General features: G+C 39.2%; 1 protein-coding gene across 4 annotated transcripts in view; it reads right to left on the bottom strand.

The window, feature by feature from the left end:
• SLC7A6 (solute carrier family 7 member 6) overlaps nucleotides 1-26,932 on the bottom strand; it is a 56,541-nt gene that overhangs the window by 3,242 nt on the left and 26,367 nt on the right. For all 4 annotated transcript variants that reach the window (XM_067551727.1, XM_067551722.1, XM_067551706.1 and 1 more), the window contains 4 exons: nucleotides 20,498-20,621; nucleotides 5,748-5,851; nucleotides 4,653-4,749; nucleotides 831-980 (listed from right to left, as the gene is read on the bottom strand). In XM_067551727.1, the coding sequence (XP_067407828.1) occupies nucleotides 831-980; nucleotides 4,653-4,749; nucleotides 5,748-5,851; nucleotides 20,498-20,621 (475 nt within the window). The remainder of the gene's footprint in view (nucleotides 1-830; nucleotides 981-4,652; nucleotides 4,750-5,747; nucleotides 5,852-20,497; nucleotides 20,622-26,932) is intronic.

Raw genomic sequence — 26,932 nt, forward strand, 5'->3', positions numbered from 1 at the left:
AAAGATTAGAACATTCTTGGACTGTTATCTCAACCGTTAATCACATTTCCATTAGAATGCATGTAAGTGCAATTTTTAATTCCCATAGAAGTGCACTTTGTGCTGTTGTGTATATTTGCCTAGTTAGAAGCATGGTAAGTGGATACAAGGAAGACACTCCATATAGCAGAACCATAGTATAACAGCTAGGATTGACATGAGCAATAGTGTAAGATTATAACTATACAGTATTGAAAGAAGCTTTGCTCAGCAGCAGAGGGGCTTTTAGACATCACCTTTCAAAAGTCAAGAATGGCATGGTTAGTTTAACGAAAGGCATCACACTCTACCAGAGAAAGGTGTTAAAGGAATAAAGAATTCAGGCATATCACAATAGCGCCAAACATTGTCTTTGTGGCAAAGGTGCTGATGACTAATTTACCCTCCTTAACTTCACACAATAGAGTGGAGATTGAGGAGCAGGGGAAGAGAGCAATAATCCCTAGAGCTATAATCCAAAGAGCAAGACTAGCTACTATTTTTAGCAACATGAACCATTTTTCAGAAGGATGGAGTAGTGATTGAACTGAAACAAAAGGAATATCAGTCAGTCATTTTCATCTAGCATCTGAGCCAATCTGCTTGAACAGGACTATTTATTGAGTGCTTGATAGCAATGGCATGGCATTTTACAAAAAAGACGAGATGGTTTGTGCCCTGAGAGTTTGCAATCTAACACAGGCATTACACTTCAGACATAATGCAGGTGGGTTCAAATTTCAGACAGTGCTATAGGATGTATTGGGGTAGGGGAAAGATCTTAAAAATAAACTGCCTCCATTAATTCATACCTTGAGAGGCCTGGGTCGATCTGGTTCCTTCCAGCGGAGGTATAACTGCCCAGCTATTGATAATCCCACAAAAAACCAGTAACTGAAACTGAAGTAGTTAATAAGCTGGAAGACATCTTCTACAGTCAGATAAATGAGGGCCATAGTACACTGTTGGGAAAGAACATGAGTACCGTGAAGAACTATAAGTGACATAATGAGAGTTCTGTGGCCCCTTAAAGACTAACAAATGTATTTGGGCATAAGCTTTTTGGGGGAGAAACCTACTTTGCATCTGATGAAGTGGGTTTCTGCCCAAATAAATTTGTTAGTCTTTAAGGTGCCACAGAACTCTCGTTTTGCTGAAGACTAGCCTTGTTAGTCTGTTTTCTGATATAAGTGACACACAGGTTTCACAAATTAATTGAGGGTTTGGTTTTTTTGCTTTGCACATTGTCATCTTTCATGCCTCCATGCTTTATGTGATTTTATACTTGAAGACCTCACCCTTACAGAAATGGTCTTATTTATTACAATTATTTCTGATCATTCCCACAGATGGGGTTTTACTGATATTTTCCAAGGTGGGGGGGGGAGGGGCACAAGAATTGTTTCTTGCAATTCACTAAAGATGGAAGTGAATAAAGTACTGAATTTAACACCAATGTCCAATTACTTAGCTATTGACAAAGATAGTTACAGGGGCAAAATACATTAAATAGGTTTACCAGAGCATAAAGGAGTTCATAAACAGCTGGAGTTTTACTGGAAGTAGTTCAATTATATTTTTAAGATTAATTAGCCTGAAGGTATATTATCTATTTGATTTGCTATCAAGAAGACAAAGAAAAATCAAGATGGATCTTAGACTAGCTTTAGTCTTATCTTGCTCATGGGCAATAGAAGCTTGCAAAGAACTGCACCCAACAGCAAAACAGACAAAGCATTCAGTTATTTTATTCCACCTCGTTTCTTTATAGTTAGAGACTTTGCAGTTTGACATACATTAAGAATTTAGGGATTATCAACCTAATGCAACTCTCCAAAGACTAATTAATTGTTAACTCATACAAGTGAAAGATCACAATATAATAAACCAGTGGTTCTCAAACTTCTTTTTCACGGACCACTTGAAAATTGCTGAGAGTCTCGGCGGACCACTTTATGATCTTTCCAAATGCTGTTTGTACTGTTAACTAACTATTGTAAAATGCTTTGGATAAAAGTGCTATATTAAAAAAAACCCCTTAATTATTAACTTATTTTGTTCTACAAATAAAAGCATACAACTCCTATTTTAGTCGTTTTAAACTGGTTTTTTTGAGCAAAGTTCAGGGAAGTCGGGTGTAATGTTTGTCATCTTTAGCCTTAGGTCAGGTTCAGCATTCATCCTGCTTCTGTATTTGGACTTGAGGGTGGTAAGTGATGAAAATCCTGTCTCGCACAGGTATGTAGTAGCAAATGGCATCAGAAAACACACTGCTTTGTCTGCAAGTTCTGAGTATTCTCCAGTTCTTTGAATCCAAAACTCAATTAAGGAATGTCTTTTAAATTCTGACCGTAATGTTTCATCGAAAGAAAGCTCCAACAAGCACTCTTGTGCCTTCTTGGACAAAGCCGAGAGCAGCTCACTGATTTCAATTCCGAAAGGATTATGTATCCAGTAGTTTGGTTCAGCTTCTACTGGAAAGTAATGTTCAAACTGTTGCTTAAGAGCACCATGATATTCTTTTATTTTTTTTTTTTTTTTTTTTTTGGTCAAAACCTTTCACACAGAAAACCTTCCAATATTAGGAATGTACTGAAATTCTTTTTTACACGACTAGCAAACAAGTCAAGTTTCTTCCTCATTGCATTGATTTTGTCTCACACATCCAATATAGTCACAAACTCCCTGCAGCCCAGCATTCAACTCATTTAGGTGCGTGAATATATCGGAGAGGTAAGCCAATTGTGACAGCCAGGATGAAACTTCAAAACAACTTGTGAATTGGAATGTATGATCTGTTAGAAATAGTTGTACTTCTGCACGTAGCGCAAACAAATGAGTAAGTAACTTTGCCTCTTGACAACCATCATACTTCTGTATGAAGAAGTTGTACAGGAGCACTACCCATTTCATTGCACAGTATCCTAAAAATTCATAGGTCTACTTTTTATGAAATTAATGGTTTTCACAGCAGATTCCAAAACACCCTTCATTTCCACTGGCATTTTCTTGGCAGCTTGTGCCTCTTGATGAATGCTACAGTGCACCCATGTGTATTAGGTGCCACTTCACAGATACAAGCCGTGTCTTCCCATCATTGCTTGTGTACTGTCAGTACATACTCCAACGCAATGTTGCCAATCAATACAGTGTTCCTTTATAAACTCATTGAGTAAGTGGAAAAGTTGTTCAGTGGTTGTTCTTGGCACGACAAAACAAAATATCTTCCAGTACTTTCCCTTCTCATTCATACCTGATGTATGCAACGTGAGCGATAAGTCATCTCATCCAACTGCAATGCAAAATACCTACTGTTGGTCACACATTTCACAAAAATGTCTTTCACACTAGCTGCCATATCTTGAATTGTGTGTGACATTGTGTGCCTCTTTCAAATGACACTATCTAACTGCTTTGCTGTCTTCTCTCCACACATTATACATGCAAGTTCTTTAGCTGCAGGCAGAATAAGTTCTTCACCAACAGTGGGAGGCGTCCCCACTTTGGCGATTCGAAAGCTTGCAAGAGATGAAGCTTCCAGGGCCTTTACGTTTACTGTTGCATGAGCAAACATTGTTATTTCCCTTGCTTCAACTCATTGTTTGTGCTGAAAAATTTCAGGAGATTTATCTTTGAAAGCAGCATGATTTGTCTCCAAATGATGCCGGATATTTGCAGGCCTTCAAGCTTTTGTTAGCCAGCACTGCATAGCATAACACACGTTGTAGTCTTGGTTCATCTTGTTCACCAGCCCATGTGAAGCCTAAATTAATATAGCTTGAGTCGTACTGTCTTACCGTTTGTTGGCGTTTCAGTATATTTTCATTACTTATACCGGTTCCTGGTAAACACGTGTCTGCACTCAAAATTTCCTTTGCAGATGTATGTTCACTTGCTGTAGTCTCATGATGGCAGTTATGGGATGGAGTTCCCGCAGTTGTGCATTGCCTTCTGAAATACCACCCTTTCTATTTGGATCTCAAATTGTATGTTTCCCTTTGGAGCCATATTTACTTGTTGCTCATATGATTTTGAACTTTTCGCTGATCTCACCATCACTGGTTTGATTATTTGTTGTTGCAAATATCCCGTTTTCAACCACAGATCCATTTCTGGGGGTTGACTACTATCCTACTCACTGGACTGACAACTATTACATTTTTTGAAAAAGCACTGGATGGGGATACAGTCAGTACTTTCCATGTGACAATGATGACCAATAAATACAAAATAGGTAGGTTAGCGGAATTACATCCAATGAAAACCATGCATACGCAGCTGAAAAATGCGACCAATTAAAACTATGTATGTAGTGTAGTAGGGTACCAATTTAAAGAAACGTGTTTCGCTTCTGGATTAAGTGTGAAAAATAATTTTTTTTTCTTTAGCCCCAGCATCACTGTCAAAACGGCCTTGATCTCCGTAGTCAGAAAAAATAAATCAAGTTCAGGGCCAAGTACAAATATTCTCGATTGTTCTGCAACCTTTCTGCGGACTACAGTTTGAGAACCTCTGTAATATACAGACCCCTTACCTATCAAAGAACTCTAACCCAAGTAAAGAAAATTCCATTTTGGATCAATTTTATATCCAAAACACTTCCATACAGCTTAAAAGCAGCAGCAGCAACTTACACTGAAGAGTAGCGCTGGTACAGGTGTGAACCTCCCTACGTGGATCATGGACAACAGGTCAGGGAGATGACCTTCCCGGGATCCTACAAAAAATAGCCTGTAAAGGATACAAGAACAGGTAAATCTTGAGCCAAAGAAAGCAAGCAAGCTTTGTGAAAATGTGTTATGACAACTATCTCCAAAAAAACCTACATGTGTATTCAACTATTCTTGTATTGGATGTAGGTCTGTGGAATTATATATAAGTAAATCTCTACACATTTAAAAAAACCAAACAGTGCTAAAGGTAAACTTCTGTGATTATTCAAGTAGGTTTTAATTTTTATGAGGCAGAAAGCATTCACAATTACAGCTATATACCGTTAGTTAAGCACTCTGGTACAATTTTAAGTATTGACATTAAGATAGAAATTTTCATGGCACAACAATAAGAAAAATGATTTATGATCAGGCCCTGAAGGTGACTCTACATATAAGAATTTCTATAAATAACTAAATTTACCTATTGTATAATTTCAAATTAACGGTTCTTTCCTGTTGTGAGAGATTAAGTATGCATTTAACAGACAAACAAGATTTTACAGGTATTATAAAAACCCCTTTGAAGCTTGCACTAGTCATATCTGTAGTCAATGCATAGGAGAAAGTTTCCATGACGTATCTGAAGCTTTAAAAAGACTGGCATTCAAAGCTATATACACAGGGTCATAAACTTAATACATTTTTCAGCTCTAAACACAATATTTAAACAGAAAATCAAGGAGACCAAGTTAACGCCACAATAAAACTGGAGAATAAGCCAATTCTTTATCAAATAAGAGGGCATAAAACTGTGGTTGATTACCTAGTATGCAACATTAATTATTTCTTACATTATATTGTACATATCACTATGCAGTCACATTTTGGCAGGGGAGGGGTGGCAAAGGAGCAGTGATAGGGAATATACAAACTGAAGTCTATTGAGGACAGTTATTTTATTGTGATATTCTTTAATAGAATGGACATTAAAAGGGTTAATTTATTTTGTGTGATAAACTAAGTTGCCCAAGAGTGCATAATGGACATCTTAAAACAGAACCAAATGTGCATTACCTAGATGATGATAAAATTGATGCATTAAGTCCACCAAAACATGAAACAGCTACAGCAATTGGAACAGTCCAACTGAAAATGCCAAACACCTGGTCAGCAAATGTCTAATGAATGAAGACAAGGGAACAAATTAAAACGTTTGCAATAGCAGGACATGAATGGAACAGTAAAATAAAACCTGTTTTAATAAGATTTGTGTGTAAAAAGTACCAGCATTTAAACACATACATTAGTAATCTTCCATAGAGCTGTATACATTGGCTACCATTCCTTTCACCTATTTTAGTTACAAAATCAACACAAAACCAAGCTCAAGTTGGGCAATTTAGTTTGGATTTACTGCTCAGAGAACCCAAAAAGGTTTTTCTTTAAGCAATTCACAAAGAATTATGCTCAAATACAAGACAGATTTTGAAGTTGCTTTGGTTTCTCTGGCTCACCCATATAATATGCTGTATGATGCAACTTGATTAAAAAATTCAATATAACAGACTGGCTCCCAGAGCAACAAGTAAATATGGCTCCAAAGGGAAACATACAATTTGAGATCCAAATAGAAAGGGTGGTATTTCAGAAGGCAATGCACAACTGTGGAAACTTCACCCCATAACTGCCATCATATGAGCAATTCTATAAAGTTATTGTTCTTGCAGCTAGTCTATAATACTTATTTTTCTTTTCCCTTTTATCCCCTCCCTCTCTGTACAAACCATCACATTCTGTCCCCTATGCCACCTTTTCCCTTCCTTGAACCACAGGTGCTTTCATCCTAAAACACCATAGAGCTGGCAGAGCTTCCTCATTGCTGATGCTGCCAGACCAGTTGCATGACATTGCAATGACCTCCAATACAGTGGGTCTAGAGCAAGGTGGCCAGGCGCACTAGGGTTTCTTAATAGATGAGAGAGGAAAAGCCTCCAGATGCCAATGCTCTGGAAACCATAATGCAAATGTTTAATAACAGAATTTGCTACAGAGCATGCTGGATAACTTCCTATTCAGCATGATTTATTTCCCACAGGGTGAAGGAAATAGGACAGAATCTCTTGGAATATCAGGTCTCAGAATACCAAAAAAAAAAATCAAGCAGTTTAATATATAATGACAGACAACTGCTTAGACACAGTAGTTTCTCTCCCCCTATCTCTGGGCCCTGTACCTTTAACATTTCTCTTTTGAGTGGTGGGCTGGGAGATGGCAGGGGAGTCATGGAAAAAAAAATTCCTTTATTTTTCCAGAGTGGTGTTCAGCTGGGGAGAAAGAAAGCCTTCATACCAAACATGGAAGCTGTCAATTATTTCTTTGCTGAATTTTATCAAATGCCATGTTACTTCCATGATACCATTTATTGAAGCAAACTAGTAGTGATGGCAGCAGCTACTTAGTGTCTTGTGTGAAATCAAATCAATAGCTGCATTTAATCATTCTATGTCATTTACAAAACTACAAATGCACACTTTTTAGACCTATAAAGGAAGAAACAACTGGTTGCTATCCAAGTGACATTCACAGCACAGAATACTTTACAGAACTAGTTGCAAGAGATATCAAGTTTCTTTGTTGTACATATAATAGGTATTTTACATTTCTGTATTTACATAGTACATATGTAAGTATACATGGTCATCTAAACATTTCCAGTAACCCCTCCCACAGTTGTTTCTTAGGTTTCTTCTTCTTCTACTATTACAACTTCAAGAGCAAGATACCAAATGGCAAGACATGCAAAAACAAGTCTCCGCTCCCTGGGTGTTTTCTGTCTTTTCAGCCATGAATATTCATTTTCAGGCTAACAGTGAACCACAACTGTTAGTATTTTGACCCGCACAATACTCCCTTTTCAGATGGCTTACTTTCACTCATGAAACTATGGACTAAGCCAGCAGTTCCCAAGCTCTACCACATTGCACACCACTAACATAAAACGCCTCTACCTGTAGTACCACCACCAATTTTTTTTATAAACAGACTACGTATGAAAACTGTTGTAAAACCTAAGTGTTGTTAAAACACATTGTATCAATAACATAGCTATGTATATAAAAAGCTGTAGTCTTTCAAAATATTAATAAATGCATAATAAACTTACCCCATCTGAGATGGTGGAGTAAAACAATTTTTTAAAAGAATTCTGCAGTCTTAGGGTATGTCTTCACTGATGGCGGCGAATTCGCCACCGTCAGACCGATACTTCAGGACTGATTGAGTACAAGTGGAGACCCACTCAATCAATCTGGAAATCGACTTAATAAATTCATCCCTGGAGAAAGAGTAACACTGCGTCGATGGGAGGGCATTTCTCGTCGGCGCAGGGTCGTGGGGACGCCACGCTCATTAGAATTTAGGAAGTCGATGAGAGATATGGAAGCTACATAGAGCAGCTTGCATATGTCCTGTCGACTGCCATCGAATTTTGCGGTAAGTGTAGACCAGGCCTTAATTAGTTGTTGGATGCATACCATTGGGAGGTGGCCTGCGTACCACTGGTAGTATGCATACTATGGTTTGGAAACCGCTGGACTAAGCAGTTCACTCAAAATGGGTAAATATTCAAGACTGTACTTGGTTCATAGTATACAAAGACATGTGGAGTTAAAGGTGGATTGAAATATTTTTAATTGGCGTCCACTACCTAAAGCGGGGTGGGGAACCTTTTTTTTTGCCAAGGGCCTGATGGTGGTACGCGGAAGACGGCTGAGTGTCCGCCGCCAAATTCCCCCCCGCTGCCGAAAAGGGGCAAACGGCGGCAGGGTTTCAGCGGCGGTCACTGCCCCCCCCCCCACAGAACCCCGCCGCCGCCGTGAAACCACGCTGCCGCCAAATTCCCCCCTGCGGTTGCCTTGCCAGGGCCAGACCAAATGATTTTGCGGGCCTTATACGGCCCGCGGGACGGACGTTCCCCACCCCTGACCTAAAGCAACACAACACTTCATTTCCTATCTTCCTCATATGGCATTAGATGCAAGTGATGCGTCATCATGGTCATGTCATCATGGTCATCTGTGCAGTTGAAAAACATTTCACAAGGTTCAACTTGGGCAAAATCTTAACTAGAGTTTCAGGTTTCCTTTCACAAGAAAAAGAAAGAAAAAACCCAAAAGCTTTCACATGACTTAAATCCTTCGCCACCAAAAAACAGAACACTTTATAAATACAAAACAAAGCTTGCCTATCCAAGAATACCGGTCCAAACTTCTAGACAGCAAAGTCCTTTCTCCAGCATCTAAGTAGTTCAGCCAATTTAAGATTATGGACTCAACTCTGCTTAACTGCATGTGATGACCTGCAGTATAAATCAGAATTTGTTTCATCTCTATGTAACGCTTAGCAAATTTACTTGAGTATCAGCACAAGGGAATGAATTTCAGGATGTGATGTAGCAATGTAAAAAATGCTTACAAGAGTCAACGGGTTAAACGCTACTCAGGGCCTGTCTACATGGTGGGATAATGCATTCTGTGAAGGTGTGATTTCTAAAACACGCTTCCATCCTGCGCTTTAATTGATCCGTGCAGACCCTACGTTAAAATGTGCTAGATAAGCTTTAGTGCATACCAGAAAGAGACCAATTAATGCGCAGCCCCTTAGCGTGCTTTAGAAACCATACCCTCGTAGAGCGCATTACTCCACTGTGTACACAAGCCTTTAATCAACTGTATAGATAAACGTGACTGTTAAAAATTGTCTTTCCTTCTGAAGTCTTCAGAAAAATTGTACACAGAGGTATAATTCCCTCATTATTAAGCAACTACAGAGGAAAAAGAATGCAAAAAAAAAAAAAAAAAAAAGGCATTAGCTTCTTTAAATGGTCAGATTTAATACAAAACTACTGCTCCTAGGCTGCCAAAGAAAAATTTAAACTTGAAACCTCTTGTTCCTTCATATTATCTTACTTGTTAAAAAGTTTACCAAGATTATTCATTGTTAAGAGCCCTCAGTTCAAAATATAGAAATCCAGGATTTATTCTGTACTGTTCGCTTCTGTAATGGCTTTTATTTTTAATGGGGCCCTTTTTGCATTTTTACAGTTTTGTTTTTATCTTTTCCAAATAAATCCTAATTAGGATTTACTGTGTCAGCAAAAGATGGCTAACATGAACAGATTTAATTCACCAGGAGGGGCAAATAATAAGTCTGGACAAAAGCCAATCAGTAAAACTTGTAGGAAATGTGTAAGAAAACCTAGATAATGTCTTAAGGTGAACTTCAGAGTTCCCTTAATGCTTCAATCAAGGTGGAGAGACACAGAGTGGATTCTGGCCTCCAAAAGGGAGAAAGAACAGTCTTCCAAATGTGAGCAACAGAAACTGACCGCTCAAACTACTGCCAAGACTCAACAAGTAGACTTCATATTACCCAGCCTCTGGGTCTTCCCACACAGAACGGACTTTGTTGGCGTGGAAGTACAGGTGCAAAGGCAACATTAATAGCACTGCAGCTAACTGTTGTCTCAGATTGGGGCTTTTTGAAAAGAATGGTTTTTCCATGTTTGTCCTCTTGCTGTCACCCAGAGACCCTAAGGCACGAGCGGTCTGCAGAGGTCCCTCTTGTATAGGAACATTCAACACTGGCTTCATATCTCCCCATCTACTACGTTTCGGATTCTCTGCCCTAAATAATTTGATCCTTTCCTTCTTATATGCCTCACAGAATAAAAATATGTAGACAAGAAATCCTCCATACTGAAACAGATCATGGCTCTGTAAAAAGCAGTAGTATACAGGATGTCCACTCCAAAGACTATGTCCTTCAAAAGAAGACATAATTGCCCATCTCTAAAGCCAGAAGTATGATACCATATGCCAAGAAAGCAAAGCTATTTTGGAATTTACATAATTCGGCCTCGCAGAAGCAGTCGTAAAAGTCTGCCAGCTCAGGATGGTAAGTCTACTTATCTGTCCTTTACTATGATCGATCAAAATGATTATAAAGTTTTCCTTATCCAATAGATTACCTATTGCTTGTTCATCAAAAAAGTCATCCAGGACAAGGAGAATTATACAAAGCTAATTATACTCCATTATGTCAGATTATACAAATGAGTGGGAGGAAACAGAAGAGGGTAAATTAAGGAACTGAATAGTGGAAAGATCTGACTGTGCAAAAACTGGGACAATAGTTTGATACCATAGGAATAGCATTCTCCAGCCTGGATTGCCCAGTTCAGTTCTAACTGATTGACTGGTGATTCCAGTGGGTATCTTTCTTGGTCTGCAAACATCCTACACATGGAGTATTGTGAACCTGTAGGTGCCTCTTTTGTATCAATCAGATCAACTCTCCCAAGGAGGAACATGATGGCTGATGTTCAGATAAGGAAGGGGTTTTGAAAGATTCTTCAGAACAAGTAAGCTGTGTCCAGAGATGAAAATTCTTACAGATAATATAAGAAAAGATACATGCAATAGATTCAACATATGCTAGATAAAGATTTGAGGCTCATAAAATGAAGCAGTACAATGATTAATCTATTTTATGAAACCAGGCAATCAGTTATTTTCTGTAAATCCTCATCTGCTCAGTCTGTGAAAGAAAGAAATAAAGAATAGTCTGGTGAAGACGACACTATTCAATATATTATCCCCCTAAGAAACACTTTACAGCACTGTGGCCAGTGCTCTGGATAGAAAAAAAATTCAAGGTTAGGAAAAGTTATGACACTCTTAGAAGGGAGAAATTGAGAGGTCTGGTGTTCACCTTAAGTGTGAGAGAACCACTGTGTTATAATTTAAGAACTCGGAATTTCTAAAGTTTGCTGTGCTAAGCATGTCTTTCACAAGATATTTCAGCCAAATGAAGCTCTTCAAGTTTGTCATTCACCTGAACTTTCTGGTTAAATTTTAATTTCTAGTGGTGCAAATTCAACAAAAAAGCAGAAATGAAGAGCACCAAATAAAATGCGTTTTCTGATTCCATCCTCAGCTAGTTGCAGTGGATAAGTCTGTCTGGTTCCTTTGTTACTTCCAAGACAAAATCACTTTTTAGTTCACAATGCATATTTATAAAATTATCTTTTACTCCCGCAGGAAGACTCACAATTTCTTACAGTTTTTGTTGTAAATTATCCTGTAAATCAGCAGATGTCATCTTCAAGATTGTACTATATTTTCCTTTGACTAATGATAAAAAAAATACCTACATAGTTATCATGGCAATAATTTTTATGGGAGGTGCAACAAAACTGGCCACATGAAAAAACATTATACTTGTATTTTGGGGCTAGGGGGCAATCACAGGCAAGGAAGTGGGGCAGAGATATACTAGAACAGGGATCAAAACAACATCAAGTGCAATGACATGAGAAAAAGGATTAGAGACTGTTTTCCATTACAGGCATAATTAACTGTATGATCCTGTATCCTCGATTAGGAAATGGAGCTCTCTGATCTGAGCTGACCAACTCCATTTTACCTACCACTGCTTCTGGTGAATGTTCAACTTCATTTTCACAGACATGTGAAGCAGTTGTGACAAAGGAAAGAATGGAGCATTTGAGGGAAAATGCAGAGGGTGACAGAAGGGCCTACCTGCAGAGAGCTATTACAGAAGCATTTAGTCCGCCATAACAGGAGAATGCCACCACTATGGGGATAGACCATTGCATAAAACTCAGGACTTCTTCTGAGAAAGTCTGAAGAGCAAGAAGTATTAAGATTAAATCATCATCTTCACTATGATCTGACAAGTCCTCAACTATAACTGTTTCTATAGCCAGAAAAGAGTAAAATAAATAAATGGACTATAAAGCACCTCAATTATGGGTAAAACTCAACAATGCCTCCCTCCCAACTATCATACTATATACAGAGACATCTGCAATTGTTCTCTTCACTAGCAACCTTAATTCTAAATTTCATTCTAAGACCACCTTAATGAAAGAACAAAAGCCAGGAGCTTCTAGCTGTGCATTTTTTAAGCTGAACTGGTAGCATTTCTTTCTGACTGAAGTGTTATGACAAATTAATCCCAGAAGAACGATCAAAAAATTGAACACAAAAAAACCCTACTTTGTTAAATAACACAAAAGTCTGATTTACTAAGTTTATTTTTCCTGAAGTGAGTAAGTTAGTTTTGCTTCCTGACTTTAACAGCTGGAGTTAACATCTGAACAAGATTACTACTGTGTCCCCTGAAATGCTGAAACAACAGTTCTGTACAAATGGTTCTTTTCAAATAATTCTGACTGGAAGCAGTGAGAACTCCTCCAGTAAAATTGACCAAAAACAAAATTCACAGGATAATTCCTAGTTTTAGGATCTGTCTCATGTTCAGTAAGTCAGGGTTGCAAGAAGATAAGACAGTCCTAAATTTATTTTAGGAATGTCTACACAAGGACTTCATCTTCACAACATTCAGTTTGCATTGTAACAAGATGACAAAGATCACGAGACATTAACAGTGCAATGAATCATGATGCAACACTAACAGTGTCAAAGCAACATTTTCCTAAAAAGATTAGTGGAAATAGATGCCAGCATTTCCGGAGTTCAGAACTCATGCAAAACTAAAGACCAAAGATGATCCTACCCTGTGTTAGACCAAAGACTTCTGCAGTGCCGGTTTGTGTAGCTCATTTCAGGTTTGTCTCACACGAGTGAGCTCTTCCAGGTTCCATTTACACAGGTTCTTATAATGCGCTCTCCTCACTGTTTTATTTGAGCTCTTTTCAGTAGTACTTTAAGTGACTAACATCTGCCCTGTGGGTTCTTTCTCACTTATCCTCTCCCCAGAGAGAGGAGTGTGTGCAGTGTAGCATTTTGTTTTGGATTCTCCCCGCCAACCCTCAGATGACCATGGCTAGGTCTGTGCACTGGGGAGGGGGTAGGGACAGGGAAGACAAAGATTTGGAGTTTGAATTGCAGAACACTTTTCCCCCTTTTAGCTTCCAGACCTTTGAGAATTGTTTCCTAAAGGAAATAAGGAAACTGACTTATGGTAACCTCATCTGCAACCAGGAAAGCTGCACATGCAAAAAACTTGAACAAAACAAAACAAAAACTGCTGAGTGCATCAAATTCTTTGCCACCCATATAAAACTTGTTTGTCAGAACAAAAACATTGGGTGAGGTCTGTTCAATTTTATCAAATAAATTCAAGAGACCTGCACCAAAGGAGTGACTACTACAACAACTGGAAATGTAATGGAGTACTGTAATTTCTGATGGTGCAATAGAAAGTAGTTTGTGAGGTTGTATTATATTTTTTAAGTCTTTTCCACTCTTTTTTCAGCAATAATCCTGCTGGCTGGTCCCACTGGAATCCACACTGCTCCTCTTAAATAATTTGAGATGGAAAATATCTCCTCCCTTTTCCCAGGGACAGAAGGTGCTGCTGCAGTGCAAGATACAGAGTAGAATCTTTTCTTCATCTTTTAACCATTCAATAAAATCTTAAATAAAGGAAATCATGCCTGGCGTACAATCTACTGCATGGATATGCTCTTCTGGGTATACCCCAGCCTCTTTGGCCGAATCTACGCTAAAAAGTTGCATTCCCACCAGTGCAGCTACTCAAATTAGGTTTTCATGACAGTGGTGAAGTTGTTGGAGCTTAATCTACACTAGGGCTTACACTGCTACTAGCACTGGTGGAGCTGCAACATGGCTGGAAATGGGTACAAAGTTTTGCAGAATAGTCAAGGACAAAATGTGTTCCCTTAAAATTATACTAATATGCCCATCCTTCTCCCCAGTTCTGGCTCAACCCCTTGACCTCACACCTCCTGTAAGGTGTGTCTACTCTCACAAGCTTTATAGCACCAGTGCAGCTTTAGTGGAAGCCATAACGGACAGAGACTAAGTATTTTTACCAGTGCCATCATATCAGGATTGAGGACTATGGGAAAAACGCCTGAGCCTCATCTATATTACAGTTTCCATGACTGTTTACACTGGGGAAGCTGAACAGGCGATGAATTACCTCTGGAAAGTTTGCTAGTGTAAATGCAGCCTTCAAGGGTTAAAGTAACAGCAATATTTCTATTTACACAGCCCCACAGGTGTGAGCTATAGTGATTTCAGTGCTGAAAATGAGGAGAGATGAGAGACCTACCTATTCACAAGTAAGAACTGGTAAAACGATCCATGACTCAAATTGAGTGAACTCTTTCTAACAATCAAAGTGCATATCATAAATAAATTCCAATCAGGATTTAAGTCAGAGAAATACCAGATTCACAAACAGATTAAGGAATTTTAAAAACTTACCAAAGTAAATTTTTGTTCTCTAAATGTATTGCTTTCATTAGATCCTACTGAGATATCATGTGCCCTTCACTGTGTGACAGGAATTCATTTAAGAGAATCTCACCACTGGGAGGACATTTGCATGCACCTCTGTTCATGGATTTTATAACCAGCTTTGAGAGTCCCCAACTGTCCCTCAGTTCTCTTACTTCAGGAACATACTTTAATGCTTCAAAAGGAGAGTACATCTGAATCTGCAGAGGCAATACATTTGGTGAACAACTTACGTCAGTAAGCAACCTCTTCTTCATGACACTGCTTCTGCAGATATTCATAGTAAGACTTGCTAGCAGTGGCAAGCCTCAGCAAGAAGGTTAAGTACAAATAACTGAAATGACAGTGAAAACACTGCTCTCCTGAATGGCAACCCAATCTGATTTGACTCAGTATTGGGAAACGAGAGAGAATATGCTTTGAGACGGCATGAATCAAACTTCAGGTAGAAGCATTGCAAATCTCAACAACCAGCACATGACAAATAGATACTGCAGAAATTATTAATCCCCTGATGAAAAAGGCTGTACGTCCTTCTGTTGTAGTGAGCACACTATATCTGAAAGCAGCGAACCATTACTGCCTCTAATTACAAGTTCTTAAATTAAGAAGTGCAGAGGAAGACGACTTCCTCCCAAACTGTTCTTTTTGGAAGATATCAACACAACCAAAGAGTGTGGTTTGGATGCTGACTGGAAAAATAATCAGGCTCCCAGTTCTCCACTGCAAAACAGCCTGGCAGTGACAGGCTTAAACACCCAAGAGCAGTAATAGCCAAATGCAGAAGATGGGCCCAGAAAAGCAGAACCGCATTCTGGGCAATCATAATGGAAAGGGAACTTCAGAAATTGTAAACCGAAAAGATAACTGCTAGCATACAGAGCTTTTCCCTTCTGGAGCTTCCCCAGATCCATGTTCCTGTTTAATATGAGATAAGGCAGCTCTGAGAAAAGCAGGTCTATTCCAGAGTTCTCAGTACACTGGATCCAAATATATGCCCTGTCAACCTTGGACTCATATAGGACCAGACGCAAAGATTCAGCATAAGTGAACATCTTCACTCTCCCGCATCCAAGGGGAAGGCCATATGGCTCCTGGAAAGAGGAGAAGGCAAAGGACTGTTTTGTTTCATTTGGGAATTATTGTTGCCCTGGAAAGGGAAGACTGACTTGAGGGGTTGGAGAAAGAATCACGAAACTACCCAAGCACGAAGGGGAAACTGAGGGACTTATGTTTGTCATCTGAGGCATGGCCCACCTAGCAAAGAGATGGTAAGCTGAAATGCTTGCAGCCACTATGCTTTCTCTTCTTAGAAGCAGAAACAGTCACCCCAAACTCTTAGAGAACCTGGTTGCACTCACAAGCAAAAAATCCAAAGACTCTCTGATGTATGCAAGCTAGGCTCAAACCCAAAGAGCCATCCAGAACCATCAGACTGGTTAGATCCAAGGACTTCTTGGGCATAACTACATAACTGATAATTACATATCCATATCCTAACCTCTTTCACCCATCTGTCAAGGCAGAAAGAATCTAACCACTAGACAGATTTTTCCTTAATTTTGTTGTTTGGACTCTAAGAACAAACATACTACTAGATAAATACTTACAACTAAAACATTATGCTACCTAATCCGACACCAATTCTGATACAGGGAGAGTATTGGGTTCTGTGTCCAAGGGACACTTGGGTGATTTTTTTAATACCTTTGGTTCTAGAATGCTGGAACAGAGGGTCATGCACACACTCCCCCCACTGACAAACTGCTTTGAAATAGATTCCATCACTGTGTGGCAATGGAGCTCTGTAGAAGCAGTGTCATGAAGGAGAAAGCCAAGTATATGCTTAGAATTATGAAATCAGACAAGACCCTGAACCCGGAATAAGACACTGGCCATATACTGAATGGAAAGATGTTATAACTTCCTAGTATACACGCACATGCAGACAGCAGAGTCCCAAATACATTAGTAGAAACTAAAACACTAAATATTAGAGATTTACTTGCAGGGAAAGGTGATGCAGAAGTTCACAACTACTATCTAAAACATAAAACATAAAGCTTATGCCTGCTGAAATTAAATTTGTTAGTCTTTAAAGTGCTACAGAACTCTTGTTGTTTTTGCTATCTAAAACATAGTTTCTCAACCTGTGGTACATGTACCCCTGGGTACATGAGACACAGCCAGGGGGTACGCGGCGAAAAATCCAGTGAAGGGAGGTGAGTGGCAGCTGCCGACTTCTGATGAAGCCAGGTTGCAGCCGCCTGCTTCCCGCCCAGTCCTAGCTCCCAGCTGGGAGGTAGATGGCAGCCACCTCGGTCCTGGGAAGCTGAGCAGCAGCTGCCAGCTTTTTGGGATGCTGGGCAGCAGCCGGAGGCTTGGGCAGCAACCACTGGCTTTTTGGGAAGCCAGGCGGCAGCTGCCCAGTCCCACCTGGGCTCGCAGCTGGGTGGCTGCCACCTGCGCCCCGGCTCTGAGCCGAGAGACAGCCTCCCGTGCCCCAGTTTGAAGACGGGCTGTACCTGCCTGCTGCCTACTCACATCCCCAGGTCCTAGCCTGCACAGAAGCCTCCTCGCCCCAGCTCGGAGCAGGTGTCAGTCGCCCACCACCTGGGCTGGCAGCCAGACAGCAGCCACTGCAACTTGCCCAGGTGGCAGCTCCTCTCCTCAGCTCAAAGTCTGGTGCCCAGAAAGCCAAGCGGAGAGCCTGGGCTCTACCAGCAAGCTTACTTGTCAATTTCACTGCTCTAGTTGAGCAGTGAAATTGACAGTTATGAGAGCCCCAGATTTTATCAGTATAAAAATCTTAAGAGGGGCCCACACAGTGTGATTTGCCCCAGGTCCGCACCCACCTTGGGACGGTCATGGGGAGCGCTGCTATCCACTCTGGTGGGCTGCTAGTGCCTGCTCATACCTCACAAGTTCCCACCTGTGAGAACACCACCACCATCAGGCCATTGTGATTGGCTGGTGTTGACCTTTGTTCCTATATGGAGCAAGGAGAGGAGGAAGGAGGGGAGAAACAGCAGGGAGTTTTGTGATCTGCCACAGCCACACAGCACTGCAGAACTCAGAACTCTCCTGCTTTACAAGAAATACAGTCGTCCAGCGGTAAAGGGGAAAAAGATTGTATTTCTCAGAGTGGAAAATTGAGTGTTGGGATACTTATTAAAATTTTCAGAAGTTAGGGGGTACTTGCTACTTAAAAGGTTGAGAAACACTGGTCTAAAAGGTGCATAAGTGCTGGAACTAGGGGTGCTGGAAGTGCTGCACAACGCAAATACATGAAGTAGTAACAACCAAATTCATGGTTTCTGCATTCAGTACCCCCACTATAAAAATTGTTCCAGCACCACTGAAAAGATGTGCTCATTCCACAGAGTAATAATTACTTTGTATATGTAAAAATGAACAATAGCAAGGACTCTTGTACATAGTAGAAGATGAAATGGAAGACAAGAGCTGAAACCGTATCTATGACATTTTGCAAGCAACTTTTGACAAATAAGGTGTACTTAGGATTGGCAAACTCCCTGGAGAAAAACTGCAGAGCTACAAATCTCAGCAAAAATATTTTACATCAGGGATTGAGGGGCAGCGGGGAAAACAAATTTACCCGACACTAACTCTAGACTAAGCCTAGTAGCAACAAGCCGACGTCAAAGATGAAAGGAAGAATGCTTCATCAATTAGGTCCAAAGCTACACTCTGCTAAAGCCACTCCTTCAGCTTCCAGCTGCTGAGAAGAGCAAGTGTGCTGGATTCTCACACCAAGATACTATGCCTGGATCCAGCCTCTGCCTAGTTTGTCAGATTTGAATCCAATCCAGCTTTGGCTGCTGAAAAGAGGAATTTGTCTTTTTTCCTTCTTCCCAAAGCCTCCTGACTGAGGACAATGGGAAAAGCTACTCTATTCCCAGTTTTAATGTTTCAGGCCCTTCTCCCCACCGTGAACACATCAATGCCTACTTCTGATACTGTTCACAACGTTCCTAAGTAGTAGCTGAGCGCAATAAACATTAGAAGTTTCACTGCTGCCCTGTATACAAATATATTACTGCATATGGTTAGGTTACCTTCACTCATTTAGCCCAGAGTAAAAACTTTTCTTTGTCTACAGTGTGTCCTAATGCATAATACATGAGAAAGGAAAGCCTAACCCACCCAGTCTTGAGTATTGTCGTTGCACATAAAATGCAGAATTTTTCACATTCAATAAAGCACTGTGTCAAGATCCCCTAAACCAAATATAAATGAAAACCACTTAGTGGTTGCTTTTGAAAAGAAATGGATTCTAATTCTGTTTTCATGCTATCTTCCAAGTCATAATTAGAAGACGGTGGTGTACCATTTTACAAAAATTAATATCAGAAGGCTGAAGAGGTGGGGAAAGGAGTCTCAACTTTATTTTAGTTTTGTTCTGGGTAGCTAAGCTCAGATTGAGTCTAAGCAGATATTTTGAAATCACTGGACTCTATTTGCTGTGATGCAAATGACCACACTCAATACAGGGAATTAATTTTCATAGGGAAAAAGAAAACAAAAAACCTTAACTATCCTTTGTAAACTGCTGATGCTAAACTAAATCTCACCCATTACTGTCTAGCACTTAGTTTGTTATGTTTTAAAGTTGATTAAGGGAGTATCGTCATACAAATTTCTTAATGAGGTTTCCTATAACAATTGCCCTTCCGGAAGCCCAATAATCAATATATAGAACACTTGTATCTGGAAGAAATATCATGGAAATTAGTGAATTAGTGACTAAAACTTAGGGTGTGGGGTTTTTTATTTATTTATTTAAATACACACGCATTCAATCCTCTAAATTCAAGACTTATTTTTTAATTTTGTACTTCTGTTTTACAGGAAAATTGTAGAAACTGATGCAATTTTAGTAGGGCTAGGAAGCAACAAGTGATAAAACTTAGAGAGAGAAGTACAAATATAAGCATGGCTAAATTGCAATGTATCTATTTGCTAACGGATAACAGCGCTGCTTCCCACTGAAGACAGATTAAATAGTGGCTTAATACAACATCTTTCAAACACATTATTTCAAGTTATTAAAGACTGCAGCATGAGAATGAATAAGAACAGGCTAATGATTCCTATTATTAATGATTAATTCCTTATTCTAATGAATAAAAACATTAATTATTCCTACTATTGTTCTTTAAATACCTTAAAGAGCATACATTTAGTCAGTATCTTTGAAAAACATGCCAGTGGCTTGGATTATGTGATAATTTTAAATAAGATTGCTATTAAGTTACATGAAATCAATACACAATATGTTCATTCACAATATTTGTGTTTAAGACTAGATTTAAGTATTTAGAATAAATGATTCAATTGGTCTCCCCTTCTAGATTTAGAAAAAAATATACATGGCACAGGAAGAAACATGAGTAACCAGGGACTTTACCTACAATGTTCACAAGTAGTAAATATATCCCTAAAATACAAAGAATGACAATGCAGCAGTATAGTATATATTAGACTTACCACCGCCACAGCATCACTAGAAAGAACAGCATTAATATCCAGCACCGTATAGTAAGCTATGTTGGTCAAAATGTAGATAACCGTCACAACAGGCATAGAAACTGCAATAGCCAGTGGCAGATTCCTGATGAGACAAAACAGGAAATAATTCTAATCTACTAATAAAATTCACTTATTAATTAGCATCCCCCATCTCAGACCAAATATATGCTTATGGGATATGGACAGGCATGGGAGAACTCTAGGTTATTTTAAATATATAATTTCAACAGATATCAGTATCGTTAAGCATTTACATGTTTACAGTTGTGCAAAATTATGGGTTAAACATGTTTTTCCTATTTTGAAATTGATTTAAATTTTTCACAGTTGTGCAAAATTATGAGGGGAGTCAGATAATTATTTAATGACAATAAACACAGATTCAAAAAACTTAAGCTTTATAACCATTAAAACACAAAATTATCAACATCACATGTCAAAGTAAATATCTTTAAATCAAACTCTAATTAGTTCTAAGCAGCATTTTTCTTACTTTGCCTATCTGTCAATGTCAGTTATCAAGGGATATATTTTTTCCATCACTTTGCAAGTGTACGGTGAAATCCTGATACTTCCTGATAAAAACCTAATCCTTCCAAGCCTAGATATAGAGCAGTGGTCTGAAGCGAAGGAAGTCAATCAAAACTCAGACAGACTGGATGATCCACACACAGTCTTTTCTAGCCCTCTCTCTGCTTCTTTTATTTAGGTAGTTTTGCCCAATACAACTCTATACACTAATATAGTGGCTCTCAACCTTTCCAGACTACCGTACTCCTTTCAGGAATCTGATTTGTCTTGTGTACCCCAGGTTTCACCTCACTTAAAAACTATGTGCTTACAAAATCAGACATAAAAATACAAAAATGTCATCATAACACACTATTACTGAAAAAATTGCTTACTTTCTCATTTTTACCATATAATTATAAAATAAATCAACTGGAATGTAAATATTCTACTTACATTTCAGTGTACAGTATATGGAGCAGTATAAACAAGTCATTGTCTGAACGGAATTTTAGTTTGTACTGACTTCACTAGTGCTTTTTATGTAGCCTGTTGTAAAACTAGGCAAATATCTAGATGAGTTAATGTACCCCCTGGAAGACCTCTGCGTACCCCTGGTTGAGGACCACTGTACTAATACACTCACTGCCACAGTGTCACATTATAGCCCAAATATCTGAGATACTAGCAAGCAACTGTTAGTTTAATAAGTCAGGTTTTCATTACAAGTTTAGTTCATACGTTGCATGTCTACGTCTACACTATGAGCTAGGGATGTGACTCTCCGCTTGTGATGACATACTTGCATTAGATCCATGAAAGTTCTGAGTATAAATACAGTGTGGCCACAGTGGCACAGGAAGCAGGGGTGCAGCTTACCCATAGGGTTCAGGCAGGTTTGTGCTCGGAATGGCTAAGCCATGCTACCGCTGCCTGTGCTACCATGGCTGCACTACTATTTATACTTGTGATAGCCTTCATCAAGGTAGCTCAAGGATGTCCACGCAAACTGGAAATCATACCCCCAGCTCATAATGTAGACACAGCCTTAGCAGAAATTAAAATTCACCTTTGCTTTGTATTCTGTATATTTCATATTGATTTTAGGAGAGGAAGCAGCAAAACCACAAAAACAATGGAAATTCAGTTTTCAGACCTAACTACCTTGACACCATAGTGAGATCTACATGATTCTACTTTTCAAACACAACTGTAGTGAGGGAAGAACCTGTAGCCAAAACATGTCTTATAAACATAGGGAAAAAATTATTTCATCTGTAGTTTCACTCTTTTTGGTGGATGGCGCAGTTTATAATATGTTAGAGAAAACTCAATAGCAATGGTTACGGTTAGCGATTATAACTCCCCACCCCAAAAATGATCATGTAAGTTATTTAGAGCTAGGCTAACCAGAAACATTTATCAAATGTAATCAAACTGAATGCAAATACTTCCTCTTTTAAAGCCTCCTGTCAAAACAAAAAGTTTTGGAAAAGCTAAGTCACTCGTTCAGCATGACAAAGCCAGCAAATTTGATCAGTGCTTACAGAGTGACAAGCTCCAAGTCAGCCTTTTACATTTTGCTGGATTTAATATTTTAAAGAGTCATTTACCTTTTAAAAAAATAATTTGGCATGGAATAAGGATTTTTTCATTACTGTCTTAATGGCACTAAAAGAGATTCAACACCATTACAATGTTATTACTATCACCAGGTCAAATTACAATGGCAAAATGTCAATGCAATACAAATTAATTAAAAACTCTTTAGAGGATAACTAACAGACCATAATTCTTGGGATCGTTCTCCTATATTGTGACTAATGCAACTCTCATGGTTAAATGAACTGAGCATCATTCTGGCTTGTGGCAAGGATCCATCCAGAGAGAGTAGTTAGATCAGTCAATACTTACTTCAAGTACCAGTTTGAGCTAAAGTTTAATGACATGAAACAAGAACAAAAGGAAACTGCAAGCTCTGCAGAGAAGGAAGGAGAGAAAATGTGTAATATATTATAGCTACCTTCTTCTCCGAAATAGCAATAATTTTCATTGCACCAAAGACTAAATAATGTAATTATATCCCTCCACCTTGGAGAACAAGGTACACAAGGATCATTCCTGAAATATGTATTACCAATAGACATATTTAGTACCCCACAGAGGAAATGGAAAACAGAGGGATGAGATGACTTAAAAAAACCAAACAAACAAAACAAGCAAACTACAAAGAGGTATTTACCCTTCCTCATTAATCCCCTAAAATACAACACTATGAATGCAGAAGGTGGAAGAACTGAGGTATTTTCAAAACTACAAAGAACCTCCAAATCCAAACCTCAATGTGGTTATAACTTTAAGCCCAAGTTCTTTAACAAGAAAATGTAAACTATTCTATGTGGCTGCCCTGTGAGTATCCTGAATGTTAATCAAAGGTTACATGGGGTATTTCCAACATGACTGACTTCCTACACCTTGGCCTAAAATTCATGAAGGCATGGCTAAAAGGGAATGCTAGAATAGGAAAAATTATCTGCTTACCTAAAAATGTCCATTATATAGGTAGTAAGGTCCACAGTTCCATTACAACGGGTACTTCAGCCTACTTGCAGCTTGGGGGGAGGATTAGCCCTGTTATTCCCTGGGATCAGATGTATGCACCACCTCCTGAAATTCCCTCCAATTGACAACTTCCACAGCCAAGATAATTCAAAGCTACTTTTTAAATTACAGATTGTGTTATAGATACTTTGAGGAAAAACAAAAATTTCTCCAACTACAGAGCATGATAACGTCTACTTAATCACAAGAAGCCCAAATACTGGGATGTCAGTTTCCATCTGTATTGTGGATGATCCATTCATCTTCAGCTGAATTTTGAGCTGAATCTGTGGACCTTATTATACAGAAAGATAATTTTCATGTAAGCACAGATACATTTTTCTATTCTTTATGCTAAGTTCCACAAATCTGTTTCAGTGTGATTTTCATAGCAGTGTGCCTCTTGACTGGGAAGCAGGATCGTCATTTAAATATGGATATCACAAACAATGCACATTATGTATACATATCTTCTGCATGCACTAAGGGGCAGAAAACGCTTCTGGAAAATATAAATTTAAAAAAGGAAAAGCCATTAGCTAAAACTGGATGACCAATATGAAGATTTTAGTGAACTAGTGGATATCTCAATAAAGGAGTCATGACTACTCTGTCTGGATTTTGATACTTAACCAAAAAAAGAACAGTTATTGAATTTACTTAGAGAATTAATACTATGACAGGTGTGAGGGCTACCTGTCTGAATTAAAAGTACAATATTGGGTCTAGTTAGAGAAAGCTCCCAACTTCAAATAAATGCATTCATCTGACTGGAGATAGTAGTCTCTGAGAGCCCTTCTTTAATAGACAGGAAATACAATGAGACATCCTGCAAGAGTTCAATCTGGGTAGTGCTGTAAAGAGCAGAATTAGGTTCGAAGGTCATGTTCTACTGACCTTGCAGGATTGGGGTACAGTTGATGCCCTAAGGTAGCATTTACTGTTGGAAGTTTTATACAAATCCTTTTTCTTGAACATGCTGATAACGTTATACTACAAAGACTAGGAATTATTGCTTGGACATTCTTATACACCCACAATAAAGCCATCCTGGAGTTATGGATACTCCAGGCTATGCTTCACTGGTTTAATATGGTAGTTAAAACTATGGACTTTGCACCAGTCAGTAGAATAAGTTCTATTTGTTGGCTTCTCTATAAGAGTCCATGATAGCAACAGTCATTTTATCCAAGTATTCATTTTAAACCCATCTGATCCTCAATGGAAAACTGGTCTTGCAATAGCAGACCTCCAAGACAGACACATCTTAAGATCTAGTGCTAGATTAATCAAGCCTGAGAACTGTAGCCTCTTCAGCCAGAAACAGTGTCATTGCCCTTCTCTCATTTCTGTCTTTAACATGAGAACGTAAGAATGGCTATACTGGATCAGACCAATGGTCCATCTAGCCCAGTAGCCTATCTTCTAACAGTGGCCAGTGCCAGATACTTCAGAGGGAAAGAAAAGAACAGAACAGAATCGAGTGATCCATCTGCTGTCATCCAGTCCCAGCTTCTAGCAGTCAGAGGTTTAGGAACACTCAGTACATGAGGTTGAATCCCTGACTGTCTTGGCTAATAGCCACTGATGGCCCTATCCTCCATGAACTTATCTAATTCTTTTTTTTAAACTCAGTTATACTTATACAGTTATACTTCACAACATCCCTGGCAATGAGTTCCACAGGTTGACTGTGTGGTGTGTGAAGAAGTACTTCCTTGGCTGCTGCCCATTAATTTCCTTGTGTGGCCCCTGGTTTGTGTGTTATGTTGAGAGGTAAATAACATCTCCTTATTCACTTTCTCCATACCATTCATGATTGTACACATCTCTATCATATCTCCCTTTGGTCATCTCTTTTCTAGGAAGAGCAGTCCCAGTCTTTAATCTCCCCTCATATGGAAGCTATTTCACACCTGACAAGCAAAGGAAAAGGTGACCAGACAGCAGGACCAATAAGCTCTACAAGATGTCATTCTCCATCTCACATTCCATGTCCTGACACAGAGGCTTCAGGTCACTTTATTTACTGTTCCCAGATGCAGAGAAGCTTATCCCCAGCCCACCAAAATGACTTACCATGAATGCCATATATGAGATATGTAGGAGCCACTCCGCTAATTCAACTTTGCCATATAATGTTTCGATGTTCATCTCCCCTTTGGTGGGTAGTACACATAAACAGAAGACTTTGCTCCGTTCAGGATGGGAGAATCTCTCTCTCAAGTAGGGTTGATTGTGTTCTTCCCAGTTTTAAAGACTCCCATCAGAGATGTTGATTAGGTCAGGAACTAAACAGGTTTGTTATCCATGGAAGGAGCAATGCTCACACCAGTGAATTACTGTGTTTCAGCTGGTGCATGCTTTGCTCTTTTTCTAGTACCCATTCTCTGAACTAAATTAGGGAATGGTACAAAAACCCAAAACCAACAATCTTGATTCTCTGCATTCACCAGTTGTGGGAGCAAAGAACATACAATGGGAAGCAGATCTCTTTGAATGAATGAGATAGGGCAAGTTGCAGAGGGAGTACCCGGAATTACTGGACAGGTATCATATCAACTCTGGATCACTGAAGCATGCCTGCATTTGAAATCAGAATTCCCAATAAGGCTTAAATAAGAAATTGATTTTTGTTGTGTGACACCACTTGTTTTCAATTATGGCAATCATCTTTTACAGTTCTTCTGAGATGAGACCTTTTTCATCATCGGTCTGAGCCTATAATTGACTTCCTTGGCCATCATGCATTTCTTGAATCCAAGGTACTCCAGAAACTGTATCACTCTTTGTTTGCTTCAGCTTCCTCTCTCTACAGAACCCTGATCAGAAAAACTGGCTGGAAAGAAAAGCAAATTTCCTTTTCCCCTAAAGCCAATATTATTGCTATCATTGAGAGACCCCGAGAGCACATGTAAGATCAAACAGTAATGACTGAAGTTGGGAAAAGAAAAAGGTTGCCATCCTTCTGCAAAACATAAGAATTGTCCAAGGATATAAAATGGGAATGTCCTCAAAGGGGATGGTCTTATTTGTCTCTCCTCCCTCAAATGGGCCCCTTTTGGGTGTCTCAGAGAAGGTATTGGTCTGGGGCTCAACAATGAGCTCCACAGAAGCTCTATCCCTATGTTGCATGGGATCCACATGGGCCAGACAAGTCTGTTTCCTGTGGAGGTCTCAGCCTAGAGATATGAATAGGGATCCCAGGGAGGGGTGTTATCGAAGTGGCAGCAGAGGGTGGGAGCTGGGCCCAAAGGCCCTTTACTGCATTCTGGCATTGGT

Source organism: Emydura macquarii, unplaced genomic scaffold (assembly GCF_026122565.2).
Source record: "Emydura macquarii macquarii isolate MOO-44397 ecotype Brisbane River unplaced genomic scaffold, CSIRO-AGI_Emac_v2 contig_295, whole genome shotgun sequence".
NCBI lineage: Eukaryota > Metazoa > Chordata > Testudines > Chelidae > Emydura > Emydura macquarii.